Below are 15,726 nucleotides of genomic sequence, written 5' to 3'. Positions count from 1 at the left end.
CCCTAATTTTATTTTGGGAACTGGTCAACTCTAGAGTTGGGTTAGGAAAAACAAAAATCATAAACAATCTGTAGTGGATCTAATGTGCATGGTTCCTCATAGACTCTGTCAACTATGTCATTTTGTAACCGTTCATTTCTGTTGGATCTTCAAACGTCTGACGGATTCAAACATCTCCATTGTCAAGTGCAGTTAACAGAGTTCGGATCGTCTCCCCTGATGTGCCCCCCTGATGGTTGTTGATCATGAGTTACAGGAGACCACAAGGTTTAGATGATGAAATTTTTTTTACTTGTGGGCCTCGCATAATTTATGGTTATTGAGCCGTGAGGAGAGCACAGAGTGTTCCCAATCAGGGGAGATGATCCACATTCTACTTAATACACTAATCGATCCTAAATTTGGTGAGAATGAGGCTACGGAAGAGCTTTCAATTTAGGACCCATTATGGTCCTACAAACGTTTTATTGTCTTATACGAGACTTCAGTTTATGGGCTCTGTGATGATAACATTTCCTTACACTGTACTTCGAGGGATTATTTAGCTAGTAGCAGATCAACGCCTCATAATATGAGGTTAACCGTTTAAATCCTTTCGGGATCAATGACAAAGTCATACCTTATATTTAAATTATATATAAAAATTACACTGTTAAAAATGTAGTCAAAATGCACGTAAACTGGCCCAAGCAAACCTCAGTGTCCAAAGAAAAAAATATCTTGCATTGCTTACGCTATGAACCTAACTCAAGTTTAGAATGGCTTCTACTGGAAAAAAAAAAGTTCTTAATGGCTTCATTAATCCGTTACGTTTCTAAAGTCATTGATGGCGAAGGATAATTATTGTTTATTAGTTATTTCTCCTCAATTTATTGTACCAAACCCATTATTGTATTAATTTCAAACCATGATCAACAAACAACAATACCATAGCTTTTAATACCAGGTTTGACCTTCAACCCAAAAATTAGGAGGTTGGTTCCCTTCATTTACTAAGGTATCTAGTTAAAAAGCTGAGACAACCAACAAGAGGAAGGATCTCACTCTCTTCTTGAACTACTCTTTTTTTTTTTTTTTTTTGGTATGATGTTCTTGAACTACAAGAGAGGGTTTTTTGAACCCGTAACTATTTTAGGTATTTTAGTTCAATTATAAATAAAATAGACGATATAGAGGATGATGTTTCTCAAAAAATCAAAATAAGGTAGATGAAGTGGAAAGGTTCATCCGGGATCTTGTATGATCGACGTATTCCAGTAAAGCTTAAAAGAAAATTCTATAGAACCATCGTTCAACTAGCTATGATGTATGCTGCAAAGTGTTGGGCTATTAAAAATATTCATATAGATAAATTCAGTGTTGCAAAAATGAGGATACTAAAATAAATGAATGACAAAACTATGAAAGATAAAATAATGAATGATTATAGTAGAGTTGAGCTAGGAGTTGTTTCCAAAGTGATAAGTTACGAGAAAGTCATTTGAGGTGACACAACCATGTTCAACAAAGGTCTATAAATGTCTTTGTACGAAGAAATGATATAATACAAATTAAAGGAACTAGAAGAACTAAGGGCAAACTTAAGATAACTTTAAGAAAAGTGGTGGGAAAATATATGCATTGCTTAGGCCTTGTATTTAGCATGACCTCAAACAAAATTGATTGGAAGACAATAATTCATGTAATCGATGTCGGATGAGGCTTCTTATAGTTGTTGTTGTACTACATTTGGGTCCAATGATCCTTGATTGTATATGGAGTAGTTGCTCGTTGTCCAAATTCTAGAATCAGGTTGATTTGGGGTCAATCTCGATTAATTCCAATCAATCTTAACTGAACTGAATAAGATCAGGTTGATGTGCTATGATGCTATAATGAGTTGTGGGAGGATAGAATTGATATTCTACCATTTTGTTTGCAGATCAGGTTGATGCGAGCAGCACTGAGTTGCCAAAGGTCAAGATCAAAATCTCGATCGAGATTTCAATATTGACCATTCGTCTCATAGGTGGTTGAAAGCCCGACAGACGGTCGAGATCAAATGCGCCCGTTGGCAACACAATGCTACGCATTCAAGTTGAACTGGGCGATCAGTGACTCCTTGCATCAATTTTATATATTCGTTCCCAAAAATACAGCTTTTTGGGCAGAAACCGAAAAACCATTTGTACTGAAAGCCAAAGGATTTTTATTTGCAGCATTCGTTGATGGTTGCTGCCAATGGTCTTGATCATGCCACGTAATCAAAATAAGATCGGACAGTTGAGTATCAAATGGCTGAAAGTTAGTTGTAAACACTATTTCTTATTTTTACTTTTTAAGGATTTAAAGTTTAATAATTACAAAATTAAACCCTCATTTACCAGATTTTTATCCGCTCCCATTTTGACACCTTCCTGTTTCCTACCGTTCACTTTTGATTAATAGCACTTGTATTATTCTGATATAACACACAATAATTTATAATCGGGTAATTTTCATCTGAACCCCCTGAGGTTTGGTCCATGTCATTTTTAGTCCAAGTATATGGATACTTTGCATCTACCTCCCCTGAGGTATCCAATAAGATCAACTAAGGACAAATTGTAATTTTTGTGACGAAAATACCCTCATGTCTATTCTACCCATAAGATTTGCATCATGGCTTTACAGTTAAATCAAACGGTGAAAATCAAAAGAGTGGGGTATTTGCATCTTCCATGTTCTCTGGTGCAGGCGAAGATCTTGACGGCAGAATGCCACCGTAGAGTCTGACGATTTAGGGGGACCTCATACGACAACCACCACCACCGTCGCCGCCACAGCCGCGCCTCCAATAGTAGCTACTCTTATAAGGAGCAAGTATACTTCTTCTGTTGGAAAAAACAGTCCCGCATGGAGCCCACGACAGCTCCAACAACTTCCACGGTGGAGCAAGAAGAAAATGATAATCCATTAATAAAATTTGCTGAGAGGTATAGCCAACGATATACCAAGGAGGTTCAAAGGGGTTGAGGTAAGGCTTCCAGAGGAGGAAACCTTGTGGCAGCCCCTGTGTGATTGTAAAGTTGCAGCAGCATTGTTTGTTCGCTCCCTCGTCAAGTAACAATGCCCAAACCCTAGAGCCTCCCCACCTGCTTTCCCTTTCTTCTCCCTTCCGTGCAACAATTTTCTGGAAATTTCCTAACCCTAGAAAATCTAAAACCTTGTTGTCCCCTCACTTGAATTCAAATTCAGAGAACCAAAGAACCAAAGAACAAGACTCGAGAATACCCTAGTGATGGCATGTTTTGTACGGGCAATCAAGGCTTCTATTCACCATCAAAGAAGAGGACAAAGAGGATTTGGAGTCAACGAAATCTTCTTCGGCAGAGAGGAACCCAACACCATCAAGAAGAAGAGGGTTTCTCTTGAGGAGTGTTTTGAGATTACCCAAGAAGAGCCGTCGGTGGAGATGGTCTCAGTCGCAATCGATGTGGAGAATCTACAGACGAAAGAGAGTACTTTGTTTATGACGCCTTGTGCTTTACTTTCTTCATGTACTCCCTCTCCCTCTGTCTCTCCTTCTCCTCTTCGCATCACTGGAGAAAATAAGACAAAATCTTCCGTCACCGTCCGCGTAGAAGTTCACGCGAATGAAGGGTAGAATAGACATAAGGGTATTTTCGTCATAAAAATCACAATTTGTCCTTAGTTGATCTTATTGGATACCTCAGGGAGGTAGATGCAAAGTGTGATGCAAAGTGTCCATTTATTTGGACTAAAAATGACATGGAATAAACCTCCTCAGGTCCAAATGAAAATTACCCTTTATAATCCATTAACCATTTTTTTTCTCTCATTTAACTATATACTTCTTTAAAAATGAAAACCTTGTTCCGCCGACTTCCTCGTTAGCGCCTACGCTGGTTTGTTCTCTGCAACACGTTCGAAAATCCACAAAGAAAAAATGGAGACACCATTTCGATTTCCATCTCCATCGTCTTCAATCCCAAAAAAGAAAAGCTCTTCTGCTTCTCCATGACCCCATGGAAGCTCTTCTGCTTTTTCATGGGTACCCACGCAAAATATTTTAGGGGTATTGCTTCCACCCATTTGGCTTCTACTGTTGATTTCTTTATCCATAGAACTTGGGTTTTTCAATATACTTGAGAATTTTATAATTACAACCAAATTCATCTAAATCATCACACCAAAAAATCACAAAACCTGTACATTTACGTATTTAACAACTTCAGAGTCACGGAAATCATCACAAACCTCTATTATTACTGACCCCAAAAACATCTCGACAAGCCCAGAAAGTAGAAGCTAACAGCCTAGAATATGATCTAAAAAAAATGTTCTATATTTTGACTTTCTATAACTTGTCAGTTCTCCGGTAAGTGGAAAAACAAGGAATTTAGTCTCTGCTGCAAGAGTTTATTTGGAAGAGGATTGAGTGATCTCTGAGTTGGAAGAAACTGAATTCAGACGAGGAAAGAATCTCGTTAGAGTTGTTTTATGGGGAGGAGAAGATTGCAGGAGACATGATATGATAGGAAGAGATGATTCTGTCACAGCGTTGGTGACCAAACTGTCATGGTTCGTACGAGTATGAGACGGTTCCATTGCCGGAGCTAAGGAGGAAGACAGAAGTTAGGTTTTCAAAGAAAACAATGAGTTAAATGAGAGAGGGAAAAAAAATATTATAGTTAAGAGATGAAAAATTATTGACCATTAGATTAGGATAATACACTTTTCGTTGATCCAAAGGTGAATTGTATCAAACAGGAGGGTGTCCGTCCCAAATGCCTATTTTCATTTCGCCTGACTCTATTTCTCCACCGGTAATCCTCCCTCTGCAACCCCATCTCCACCGTCTCCTCACACTGCAACTCAATCTTCTGCACCCCATCTCAACCGTGTCTCCCACTTCAACTCATTCAGTGGGTGAAAGGGACAGAAGGAGAGATTTGAGGAAGAAGAGCAAGATGGACTGTTGAGATAAGAACCGGCCTGTGCTTATAGTCTTCTGGTGCTGCTGGTTCTGATAGGCGCATAAAGATAAGAATTTTATAGTTCTGTTTGCCTTATTCAGCGGACTGAGATGTTTAAAATTTCTCAAATTAGGTTTTAGACTTCTAAGTTCTAATTGGTGAAGTGCTCGAATGCTTGAGGTCAATTGGGTGGTTCGCATTTTAGACTACCTGAAATCTTGAAAGTTTCTTCTAAGAAACCAGAGACGAGGAGAACGAAGAGCTTCAGTTCAGATGATAGGTACAAGGACAGCTCTCTACTTTCTATGGAGACTTGGCGCAGCCCCTACCCGTGAGACCAGCAAGCTTTGTCAACACATTCAATGGCGGGGACTGGTGAAGGTGAGATTGAAATGGGTAAAGAACAGAGGTCTCGATCATATCATAGACAGAGAAACAGATCTCAAAGCTGCTTGTCTTCTCAAAGAAGCAATCAAACGAACTTCCACCGGCTTCATTCCGGCCAAGGCTTTCTCCGATTGGCAGAAGCACTTAGGTCTTACGATTCCCGTCTTACGCTTCATCCGCAGGTACCCAACTCTCTTCGATGAATTCCCTCATTCTCGCTATCCCAGTCTCCCTTGCTTTCGCCTTACCGACACAGCTCTTTTCTTGGATTCTCAAGAACAGAGTATACATGAAGCCCAAGAGGCTAATACCGTTGAAAGGCTGTCTAAGGTTCTAATGATGTTAAAAAGCAAAGAAATTCCCTTCAAAGCGCTCCTCCCTTTGAAATGGGATTTCGGTTTACCTGATAATTTTGCCACCACAATTGTTCCGAAATACCCAGATCATTTTCGCGTAGTTAAGTCGCAGAACGGGCTGTCGTCATTGAGTCTTGTTGGATGGAGAGACGAATATGCTGTGTCGGCATTGCAGAAGAGCAATGAGAGTGAAGAATCTAGCAATGCGTATCGGCAATTTAAGAGGGGTAAGACGGCGTTGGCATTTCCAATGAGTTTCCCTAGGGGCTACGGTGGGCAAAACAAGGTGAAAGCTTGGATGGAGGATTTTCAGAAACTGCCATACTTTTCGCCTTATGAGGATTCCTCACTGCTTGACCCAAATAGTGATCTTATGGAGAAAAGGGTAGTTGGGGTTTTGCATGAGCTTTTGAGCTTGACTATTCACAAGAAGACACAGAGGAACTACTTAAGATCCTTGAGACAGGAACTGAATCTACCTCACAGGTTTACTCGGATTTTTACGAGATACCCTGGGATATTCTATCTTTCCTTGAAGTGCAAAACGACCACTGTGGCAATAAAAGAAGGTTACCAGAGAGGAAAGTTAGTTAACCCACATCCACTGGCCCTAATAAGGGACAAGTATTACCATGTCATGAGGTCTGGGGTTCTCTATCGGGGTAAGGGCGTGCGCTTGATTCCCGACAAAGAGGGTCTGGCAAATGGTCAGATGGGTGGGATTGAAGATCCAGTTTCTGAGGAGGAAGGTGCTGAGACAAGCGATGAATGCTATGAGGAGGATTTCACAGAGGTGGAGGAGTCTGAGGAGGAATAGCAATTATCGGACAGCATGTTCCTGGGGTAAGGCTAGCTGCGGCTGTATCAAGTTACTCTATTTTATATGCATACAATGATGCATAAATGAGTTTTTTTTTTGGGGGGGGGGGGGTAAGGTGATGCATAAATGAGTTGCATAACTTGAAATCTGTATTTTATGGTTCTTAGATGGAAAATTCATGGGTTTGATTCATGGGTTTGAATGAATTCTTTTTCTGCAAACTGATTTTTGTTGTTCAATTAATATCTGTCTTCTCAGAGTAGTGCAGCTAATGCAGATATGCCTTTTGGTTTTTGTTGTCACTGCTGTCTGTTAAATGCTTTGTTGCTGATGGATTTATTTGCTTACAGTCACAACCCAATGTTGCATTGACATCATATTTCCTTAGTTCGATTCTGAAGGTGTTCTTCCTTCTTAGACATGACTTTTTACAGTTTCAGCTCCATCTGTCATTTACCATGACCTAACACCAATCTACATTCTGTTGCTCCAATTAGAATTTAAGGCATTTGAATATGTCTTCACACGTTTGTCATTCTGTACACAAAGTCTGCATTTTTCCATGATGTAAATCTATATTAGGTAAATTCTCCCAGTATACAGAAATACATCCAATTTGATGCCTCATTCTAAGCCCCTGGTTTAACTTTTGATAGTACTCTTCATCCTTTTCTCTTCCGTCAGGGATGGAATTGCTTGATGTTTAAAGAAAACCTGGTAAAGAGGTCCCTTGCTAATATGGAACAATTTATGATTTGCCAAAGTAGGGACTGGATGGCAATGAACTTTCTAAAATAATGGAGTTCACTTAAAACTGGAAAGGGGCTAAATCTGTTTCTCAGATGTAATACAATGTGGGGACTCTTTTCAGGAAGGTTTTCAAAGTATAGGTTGCTAGCAGCGGAGAATGTAGCCATGATGAATGAGAATATTTTAGGTTTTAATGCAACAAAGATCAGATTTCATTGGAAATATTTATTCTTCCGAACTTGGAAGAAAGTAAACGTTTGGGAGATCAAACCATGGCTCTCTTTTGGGGAACCTAAGAGAGATTCTGCAGTGCTGAGTTGATCTGACCCAAGTCTATTTACTAATTTTACACTGGGGATACTATGCCATCTTTCCTACTGAAGCTCATCTGAAGACTTCCCATTCTGTTGAAGGTCCATTCTAAAAGAATCATTTGCATAAACATAGCTTGATTGGTTATCACACAATTACGGAGAAGATCTCCCTGTAAATGCACATTAGTTTTGCTAGATGCTGATGGATCAATTAATCGTCTTCTTTTACTGTTCGTGTTTATTGGATAAGTGTTGGCATTCAATATTTTTTTCATTAAAACTAGAAATGCACCAAAAGGTGTTAGAGGTGACAATCTTGCATGCAGTGGTCACCTACCAAGTGAAGAAGTTCTGGTAGTCATGTTACCAAAAGCATGGCCAGCCACCATGGCACATTGGGTATGCTTCAGTGAGGACTAGGCTCCTAGGGGTTTGCAGTTGGTTACACATTGTATATTTCATAGTTACATGGTTTAATTATGCCGACTATCTTTTTTTTTGGGGGCAACCTACGTAAGGATGTTTTTATGTGGTTTCACCTATTTGTGCGACCAATCTGTCAGTTGTAAGATTAAAAGGGAATCAGTCATTTTCCTTGCACTTATGACCACTCTTTCATTTCAAAATTTGACATGGGTGCAGAAGGCCTTAGATACTACCTGTTGGGCCTCTCCACAAAATTTTGGCCCCAACCAATCTACTAGCTGACAGGTATTAGAAACTGTTTGTGTTATATATTTTATAGTTCAATAACCACAATACATAAGAGAGTAATGGTTCCCCCCCCCCCCCCCTGGATATGAACTTATATAGTCTGCCATCTTTTGCTGGTTCTAGGCCCCTTGCTGCTCAACACAACTGGATGTCTTAAGCATCAAGGAATGCCTTGTTGCCTAGACAATTTGCATGTCCATATGCATGTGTGTGTGCGTGTGCACATGTGCTTTGGGCAGGTAGTCTTTAATGGATGTTCTTTTGTCTATATAGTTTGTCATTTACTTCTAGGCGAATTTGATGCTCCAAGCAACTAGATGCCTTAAGCATCAAGGAATACCTTGTTGCCTAGACAATGCACACGGCCATGTATGTGTGTGTGCATGTGTGTGGGTGCATGTGTCTGTGTCTATGTGATGCTCTTCTTAAGGAAGAATGTGTATGAGGCCAGAGGTTTTATAACAAGAAACCATTCGGGAAATTTTATTGTTAGCTGTTTCGGGGCCTGCATATTTTTTTGGACATTTTATTTGGTGAAGCTAAGGCAGTTGTAGATGGCATAAGGGGGCTGTTTCAGGATGTTATCAATAAGTGATGTTTGAATTGGATTGTGCCAGCCACATCACGTATCTGGACAGAATATCCTCCAACATTTGCTATGGTTAACATTGCTTATGACATTCGGGCATTGGCATCTAATATGCAATCCTGCTCTTTTGAGTTTATTCTAGGGACTTTAATGCTATTGCCACTCCCTTGCTCAGAAGGCTGTGTCCATGACATGTAAGTCTGCATGGATCTCCACTCCATGACTATTGGATATGTGTAAGACGATTATTTGACTTCAGCATGTCATTCTTTCAATAAAGATATCTCTTACTCAAAAACAAAATTCAATATTCAAGAGGTCCTGTGCACACACAAACTATGCCACCAATTAGCATTCTATCAAAAAACCAATAATCCTAGTTGCCTATGTCCTCGTGAGCTTGACAGGAATTCATGGCCGAAAGCTGCTTGTCAATGTATGAGGATCCTATATCAAGCTTCTACCTCTTTCAGAAGTTCACTGCACAACACTAATGTAAGTCTTCCACTCAATTCTATAATTTCCGCTAAAATCCCTGATTCATATCTTTGGCATTCTATAAGTATGGATCTACATCTTTCAGAAGTTCACTGCCAGAAACTGGATGTAAGTCTTCCGCTGCAGTCTTATAATTTCCACTAAAATCCCTGTTTGTATCTTTGGCATTCTAAAAGTTTGGAATTAGTAATCCATCTAAAAATTTTGAATCAGTTCTATTGGTCCCTTTTTCTAAAGGAGCTTTTGTAACATTTTGTGAAGATCCATGGTGTATCGTAGATACCTCTGACAAATCGAAGCATGTTCGTACGTGGCTGCTGGATTTAATCTTGAGGGGAAAATTTTTGCCGAATCCTGTCTGTTACCAGTGAATCATCTGAGGAATAGGGCAAAGACGTATGTCAAATGGAGGGATGGAGGATTAGAAGATGCTCCTGTTAACTACATAACATTATGAGAACTTCTAGAGCAAGTAAGGTATGCCTTTCACCCATATGCTCTTTCATTTGGCATGTATGAACTTAATTTTCCATCATTCATTTGGCTAAGGTGCTACTTAGCATGAAATATGGAAATTGATGCTCTGCTCCCAATTTCAGGGGGAGACAGAGAGAGCAATCCTTCGAAATAGAAAGAAGAAAAAAAAAAAGGGGGTTGTACCTAGTGCACGAAACAATTCTTCTGTGTTTATTCATTTGATGTGTTCCAAAAAATGGTTCTAAGGATGGTGGTAAATGCACTGGGTACAATGCTCTCCAAGGGTGGTGCAATTGAGATTGACATGCCAATTGCAGTCAACACAGTTGTTATATACCTGGCAATTGTACTTGCAGGACTAGTGGCTGTACCAGTAGCTTTGCTGCAAAGGAAATTGCTACCAGCTTGCATGTGTCCAATGCAAAAGCTATCTACTTAAATTTCTTTTTGATTGTTCTATATTATAGAAGAACCAGTAGCTGAGGTAACTTAAATAATGAAAGTAACTGTTAACTGTTCAAAAGTGTACATTTCTTCCTTCCGCAGAAATTAACTTGTCAATGTATCTGATATGAAATTTTAGAAGTGCTCAAAAGTCTCATGCACATGTAGTTTGTTAATGAGATATGATTGCACTACTACTATTGGTTGAATATGGTAGAATGGGAGATCTGGAGTTCATCTACTTGAAGTTTTCTTTCTTCAGAAATATTTTGGCCGTTTTGGAGGGAGTTTGTTTAGCTGTTTAGAGTCACAAAGGGTGCATTTGATAACTCTCTGAAAAAATGTTTTTCTTGTTTTCATGTGCTGTGAGAATAGAAAACAGCTGAAATGTGTTTGATAAACCAGTTTGGTTTTGTCTGCTAAGAAAACAGATCGGTGGTAAGTCTAGCTCAAAAAACAGGTTTTGCGAAACAAGTAAAACTTGTTTTTCATTTCAAAAACAGTTTTAACAAAAATGTGCCCAATAAACCCTATACCCAAACCAAGTTTTCTCGTGCGAGGGATTTCATTTTCTCTCAACAATTTCTCTGCTACTCGAGTTCTTTTATGTCGATGTGCTGAGTTAAACCTCCTGGCTCTTTTTCTCCTCTCCATTCTCATCTTCAAGATTCCTTTTAGAACTTAAAATCTCATCTGGCAACACCATCAGTGCAACTTGAGGCGAGATATTGTGTTGTTTGATCATTTTTTACTTCACCTGAGGTAAGATTTGTGTGATTATTGTTTTATATTTGCTTCTTTTTCCCCATCTTATTCGTGTGGTATTGTTTTAATCTGCTTTTGATAGTGAGTCCGGATCAGCTCCCCGTCGGGGTAGCACAAAGTGCTCCCCGACGGCTTTACCACCATAAAAACAGGGGGCCCAGGGGTGGGGTGATGGGAGGGTTTTTTTTTTTTTTACAGGTGGGTCCCACCAAATTTGTGGTGGAAAAGCTGTCGGGGAGCACTGAGCACTCTGTGCTCCCCGTCAGGGGTGATGATCCGAATCCTTTGATAGTTGGGTAGTTTGCAAAAAGTGTGGTTTGGATGAGTTTTCTGGAAGTAAAATCTGGGTTTTTTATTTGTGCAACGTAACAATTACATGAAATTCCTTTTATTTAGTAAAATAACTACATGAATTTGTTATTTGATTACTGATTGTGGAGTGAATTTGTTATTTGATTATTGATTGTGGAGATCTATTCCCTATCAATGTCACTAATCAAGAATATTACCTCCATTGCTAAATGGTTAATGGTTCTCAAGAGTTAGAAATCGATTGCTGATAGATGGAGGCTCCCAAATTTATGGGTCATTCGGAAATCTGATGTGAAGACCCAAAAACCTATCAGGAAACCTATGAGTGGAGCTGTTAAGTTCACAAACCTTGAGTGAAAGTTCTCTGTAAGCTAGCTACTCAAAGTTGTTAGCTCCAAATGAACTGTTAGGGATAGCTTCTAACTCAGCATTAGTCCAATTGTCCTCTTTATGTATTCTGTTTTGTATTTCTTGCTATTGTATTACGGCTACTCTGTAACCTCTCTTATAAATAAATATAATGTTTGTCTCACTCTGTTGTGAGTGAGAATAATATCACACGGTATCGGTTTGACTTAGCTCTGTTTCTGTCTTCTTTCTTGGGTCTTCTTAGGTTTCTTGTGACTTTACTCCCTGGGAAAGGATTTGAATTCAGTTTGTGCATCTTCAATAAAAGTTTTAAGAAAAGTGGTGGTTGGGTTTTTTAATTGATTAGTATAATCTGACTATAGTGTTGCAATAATAAGTTCAAAACTTTGTCAGATCACTATACTATAGTGGTGGTGGTTCTTTTTGATTTTTTATTTTCATAGTAGTTGAAGCTAATTTGGATTTTAGACTATTTCATGAACTTGATTTGAAAGGAAATTGATAATGTGATAGATACCCCAAAATTCTGACAACAGAAATGCTGTTGCTGAACTTCAGAATTGTTTGGATTGATTAAGATTTGAAATGCAATTGGAGGAAAAGGCTGGAGAAATTGAAAGAAAAAGAGAAATAGAACTCGCAACAACTAGTGTAAGTCCTCCCACTCTGACAGAAGCCTGTCAGCCAACACTCGACTGAATTCTGCGATACCCAGCTCTCTTCCTCTCCTCCTCCCTTAATCTGATTTGCACTCCCCTGCCCAACTGTTTCCCCACTTGGCTATTCGGCTGCTGCCACATGTCCTCACCACTAAGTCTTGAGCACTCTGCCCCTCGGAGTATAGATCCGTTTAATTAGTGGTCTATCATAATAATGTTGTTGCTCATCTAGTTTTCGTTCTCTGATTTCTATTCATGTTGAGTTGTGGTAACCCACTTGGTTCAGCTAGAATTAGTCCTATATCTTCGAACATGATGTGATTATCAGTTTATTTGCAATGGCTATGGTTTGTATAATTTTCCGGAGAGGAGTATATCCTAATTACTCAACCCTTCCAAATGTATGGAACCCTAACTAGTCACTACTGTGTAGTGTGTAGCTAGCTTGACATGTGGTCTTCATATATGCCTACCAAAAGAACATATCAGACACTGCCAGCAGGTTTTCACACGCATGATTATAGATTCTATGCCGCACCCATCATCTAATTTTTCATTTATTTTTTTCTTTTCCTTTCTTTTCCCTTATCTGTTGCATTGAATCAAACCCCACGTCCCCATCATCCTATTCTGGACTCTTGAAAGTCTGTTCATTAACATTTATACTTGCCCATGTATACACCAGACACGAGAAATTGATAACTTGTATCTCTGGAGAGAATCAGATCAGTCAATTGGCTTCTTAAGCTTCCCACTGAAGTGCAGCGAGCTTCCTTAGATAACCTTGTATACATCATCCTCTTTCCTGAGCTCTTTGTCAAGAGCAATGCAGATTAATAAAATTTCTTTTACCCCTAAAAGGAATCTCAGAATTCCCATATGAATGTGAGTGAGAGAGAGAAAGAGTTGCAGTGTTGAAGTTGTACATGGTCTTTTCATAGAGTTCCCAAATTTTGTTGACTAATTTATTACTTGGAATTTAGAAAACTTGCATTGCAAAAGAGAGTAGAACAGTAGAGAAGTGCAAGAAAAACAAGTGCCATTTTATACATCAACATATCCATAGTAAAATACTGTAGGAAAGGTACCTTGATTGCCGACAACTAATAGGAAAACCGAAACTTTGAACTATTCCCTCTAGTTGTTTACGGTCTTCAAATCAATATCGTTTGTGGTCTTAGACTGAACTAAAGCTTCTTGTTCTTTTTTGGAACCATAGAAAAATATTGAGGTTGCTGTTTTGTTTATCTAAACTAAAATACTGTTTTTAAATCAACATTGTTTATGGTCTGAGACTGAAATAAAGCTTGCTGTTTTGTTTATCTGAACTAGAGTTTGCTGTTCTTTTTTGGATCCATAGAAAAATATCGAGGTTGTGTTCAGTCTGAATTCTCACAGCCCAGATGCATTTACGTTTGGATCTACATGGACAAAATAGGATGAGAATATGCTTCTTGTATTCCACTTGATGTGCAGTACTGATCTAAGTAGGAGAATTTAGGCAAAAAATTGAGGGTTTTCGAGATGTAATGTGACCAAATTCCAGATGAACAATGAACCTCAGGGACATGTAAGAAACAGTACTGTAGAGAGTTTCTTTTGGAATCTGGTCATAAATTTGTACAATTATGAAATTTCTCTTGGGTATTTTTTGTATGAGGCTTTATTGATCAGAGTCCCTTTTCTATTTTCTCAGGTCATCTCTCCACATATTTGGAGTCATCTTTCTGCTCTTGTTTGGTGCAGATATGAACTCCAAAATCATTCATTGCTAGGTGAATATAAGTTTGCTTGTAATTCTTATTGGCTTATAAGTCAAATCTGGGGCTTGCTTGTTTTTGGGTGGGAAACCAAGAAGCATATATATGTCCCAACAGAGGAGCACTGGAAGTGTCAGTATTGCAAGTTTGCTTCTATTTGTCCAACAAATGCAAGCACCAATAGTATACCAAGCTAGGATTTGGCCTGTTATCCTGTACAACTTAACATGTGTGCAGCCATATGAATTGTTGTTGGCAGAGCATTCATCCTCTATTTGATAATCCTTATTTTCTTCTTCTTTTCCTTTGTTTGGTACTAATTTATTGACTCCCTCATTGTTGTTAAAAGGATATTTGTAACTGTACAGATGTAAATTTCCTCTATACTTATATCTCATGTATGATGTTACATAGCTAGACAGTAGATGTAACTGAGCAGTCGTTTTATTGATTACTGTGAAGGGGAATGTTGAAATGTTGACAGTTGCAATCTCACAGTAGTTTATTCAGGTTCTTGTTAATGAAGTGTGGCTAGAAGGCATGGTATGGCTGAAATATAGATTTGTTCGCCAACTTGATTTTAAATTTGAATGTATTGTAAACATTTTTTTAAATGTATATGTTCAGTCTTTGTAGATAATTAGATGAAAATGTCATTTTTGTGATTATCATTACTTGTTCAAAATGAAATTACACCTAGAACGTGTTCATCAAATATGTTTTTGTTTTGAAAATATTTAAACGATATTTTTGGAACATATTTATCAAACGCTCAAAATTTTTGAAAAAATATTTCCCAAGCTCAAAAACACAAAAAAAAAAAAAAAAAAGTTTTTGGCAAAAGATAGTGTGCTTCTAACATAGAAATGTTATTAAACGCACCCAAAGTGGTTACCCAACAACTCAATATATGTAGATCATTTTCGAATCTCCCACTCATTGTCTTTCCCTTGAACTTAAATTCTCAGGTGCATTTTCTATGCCCATTTATTCCTGTAAGTAGTTTTGACTCATTTAGCACAACATCAATGACAAGTGGCTTTGTCATCCTTGATGAACATGGAGTTCCTCAGGTAAGAAGATTCTGTTTTCCCATTCTGTTTTCAATGTCCTGGGAATATTGTGTCTGAAAGCATACTTGAAGTCCGTTGGTTGCATTTCAAGTTTCTTTAGAGATCTACCCTTTGCTCAAGGCACAAGAGAGACCCAAAGCAGCCTCAATCCCTAGTTAAAGAAATTTACCCTTTGGTTCCTACTTGAAGCCTACCAGTAAAACCAATTAGTGTCTTACTTGACATGAGTCCTTTTCACGATAAACAGGTGAGCCATGGAGTTCCCAAGGAAATGCAGCAAAAAGAAAACTGAGTTTTCAGAAGGACAAAATGCAAGATAAACTTGCTTCTCTCAGTCAACTTTAGCTATTATGATCATGCTTCTCGTGTGGTGAATCCCTATTTGCCTCTGTTTTTATGATGGAAGAACAGTATGAGACTAATATAGGGGCAGTTTGAATTATAATGCTCGATTCCAAAGTTTAAACTGCAACCGTTATCT

The 15,726-nt window shown here is 38.5% G+C and overlaps 1 protein-coding gene across 4 annotated transcripts; it reads left to right on the top strand.

Moving 5' to 3' along the window:
- Window positions 1-4,232: 4,232 nt before the first annotated feature.
- Window positions 4,233-15,706, top strand: LOC149001352 (Ubiquitin carboxyl-terminal hydrolase family protein). Of its 4 annotated transcripts, XR_016170102.1 has the most exons (3): window positions 4,233-6,544; window positions 9,296-9,863; window positions 14,159-15,706. XR_016170102.1 is itself a non-coding variant. In XM_089136110.1 (2 exons), the coding sequence occupies exon 1, from the start codon at window positions 5,232-5,234 to the stop codon at window positions 6,516-6,518; it is 1,287 nt and encodes a 428-aa protein (XP_088992236.1). In that variant the 5' UTR covers window positions 4,233-5,231; the 3' UTR covers window positions 6,519-6,544; window positions 9,666-11,182. The 4 variants fall into 4 exon arrangements, 3 of the variants coding, with proteins under 3 accessions (XP_088992236.1, XP_088992234.1, XP_088992233.1); XM_089136110.1 differs by lacking the exon at window positions 14,159-15,706 and having other exon boundaries at window positions 9,666-11,182; XM_089136108.1 differs by lacking the exon at window positions 14,159-15,706 and having other exon boundaries at window positions 9,648-11,182.
- The last annotated feature ends 20 nt before the right edge of the window (window positions 15,707-15,726 follow it).

The sequence above is a fragment of the Hakea prostrata genome, chromosome 10 (assembly GCF_041222555.1).
Source record: "Hakea prostrata isolate BN-2017 chromosome 10, UWA_Hpros_2, whole genome shotgun sequence".
In the NCBI taxonomy this organism is placed as follows: domain Eukaryota; kingdom Viridiplantae; phylum Streptophyta; class Magnoliopsida; order Proteales; family Proteaceae; genus Hakea; species Hakea prostrata.
Note: the sequence above shows the minus strand (reverse complement) of the source record. Positions and strands in the feature narration are given on the sequence as shown.

Bases quoted from the DNA above. Each gene is read 5' to 3' on its own strand.
- LOC149001352 (XM_089136110.1), top strand. From the start codon at position 5,232: ATGATAGGTACAAGGACAGCTCTCTACTTTCTATGGAGACTTGGCGCA.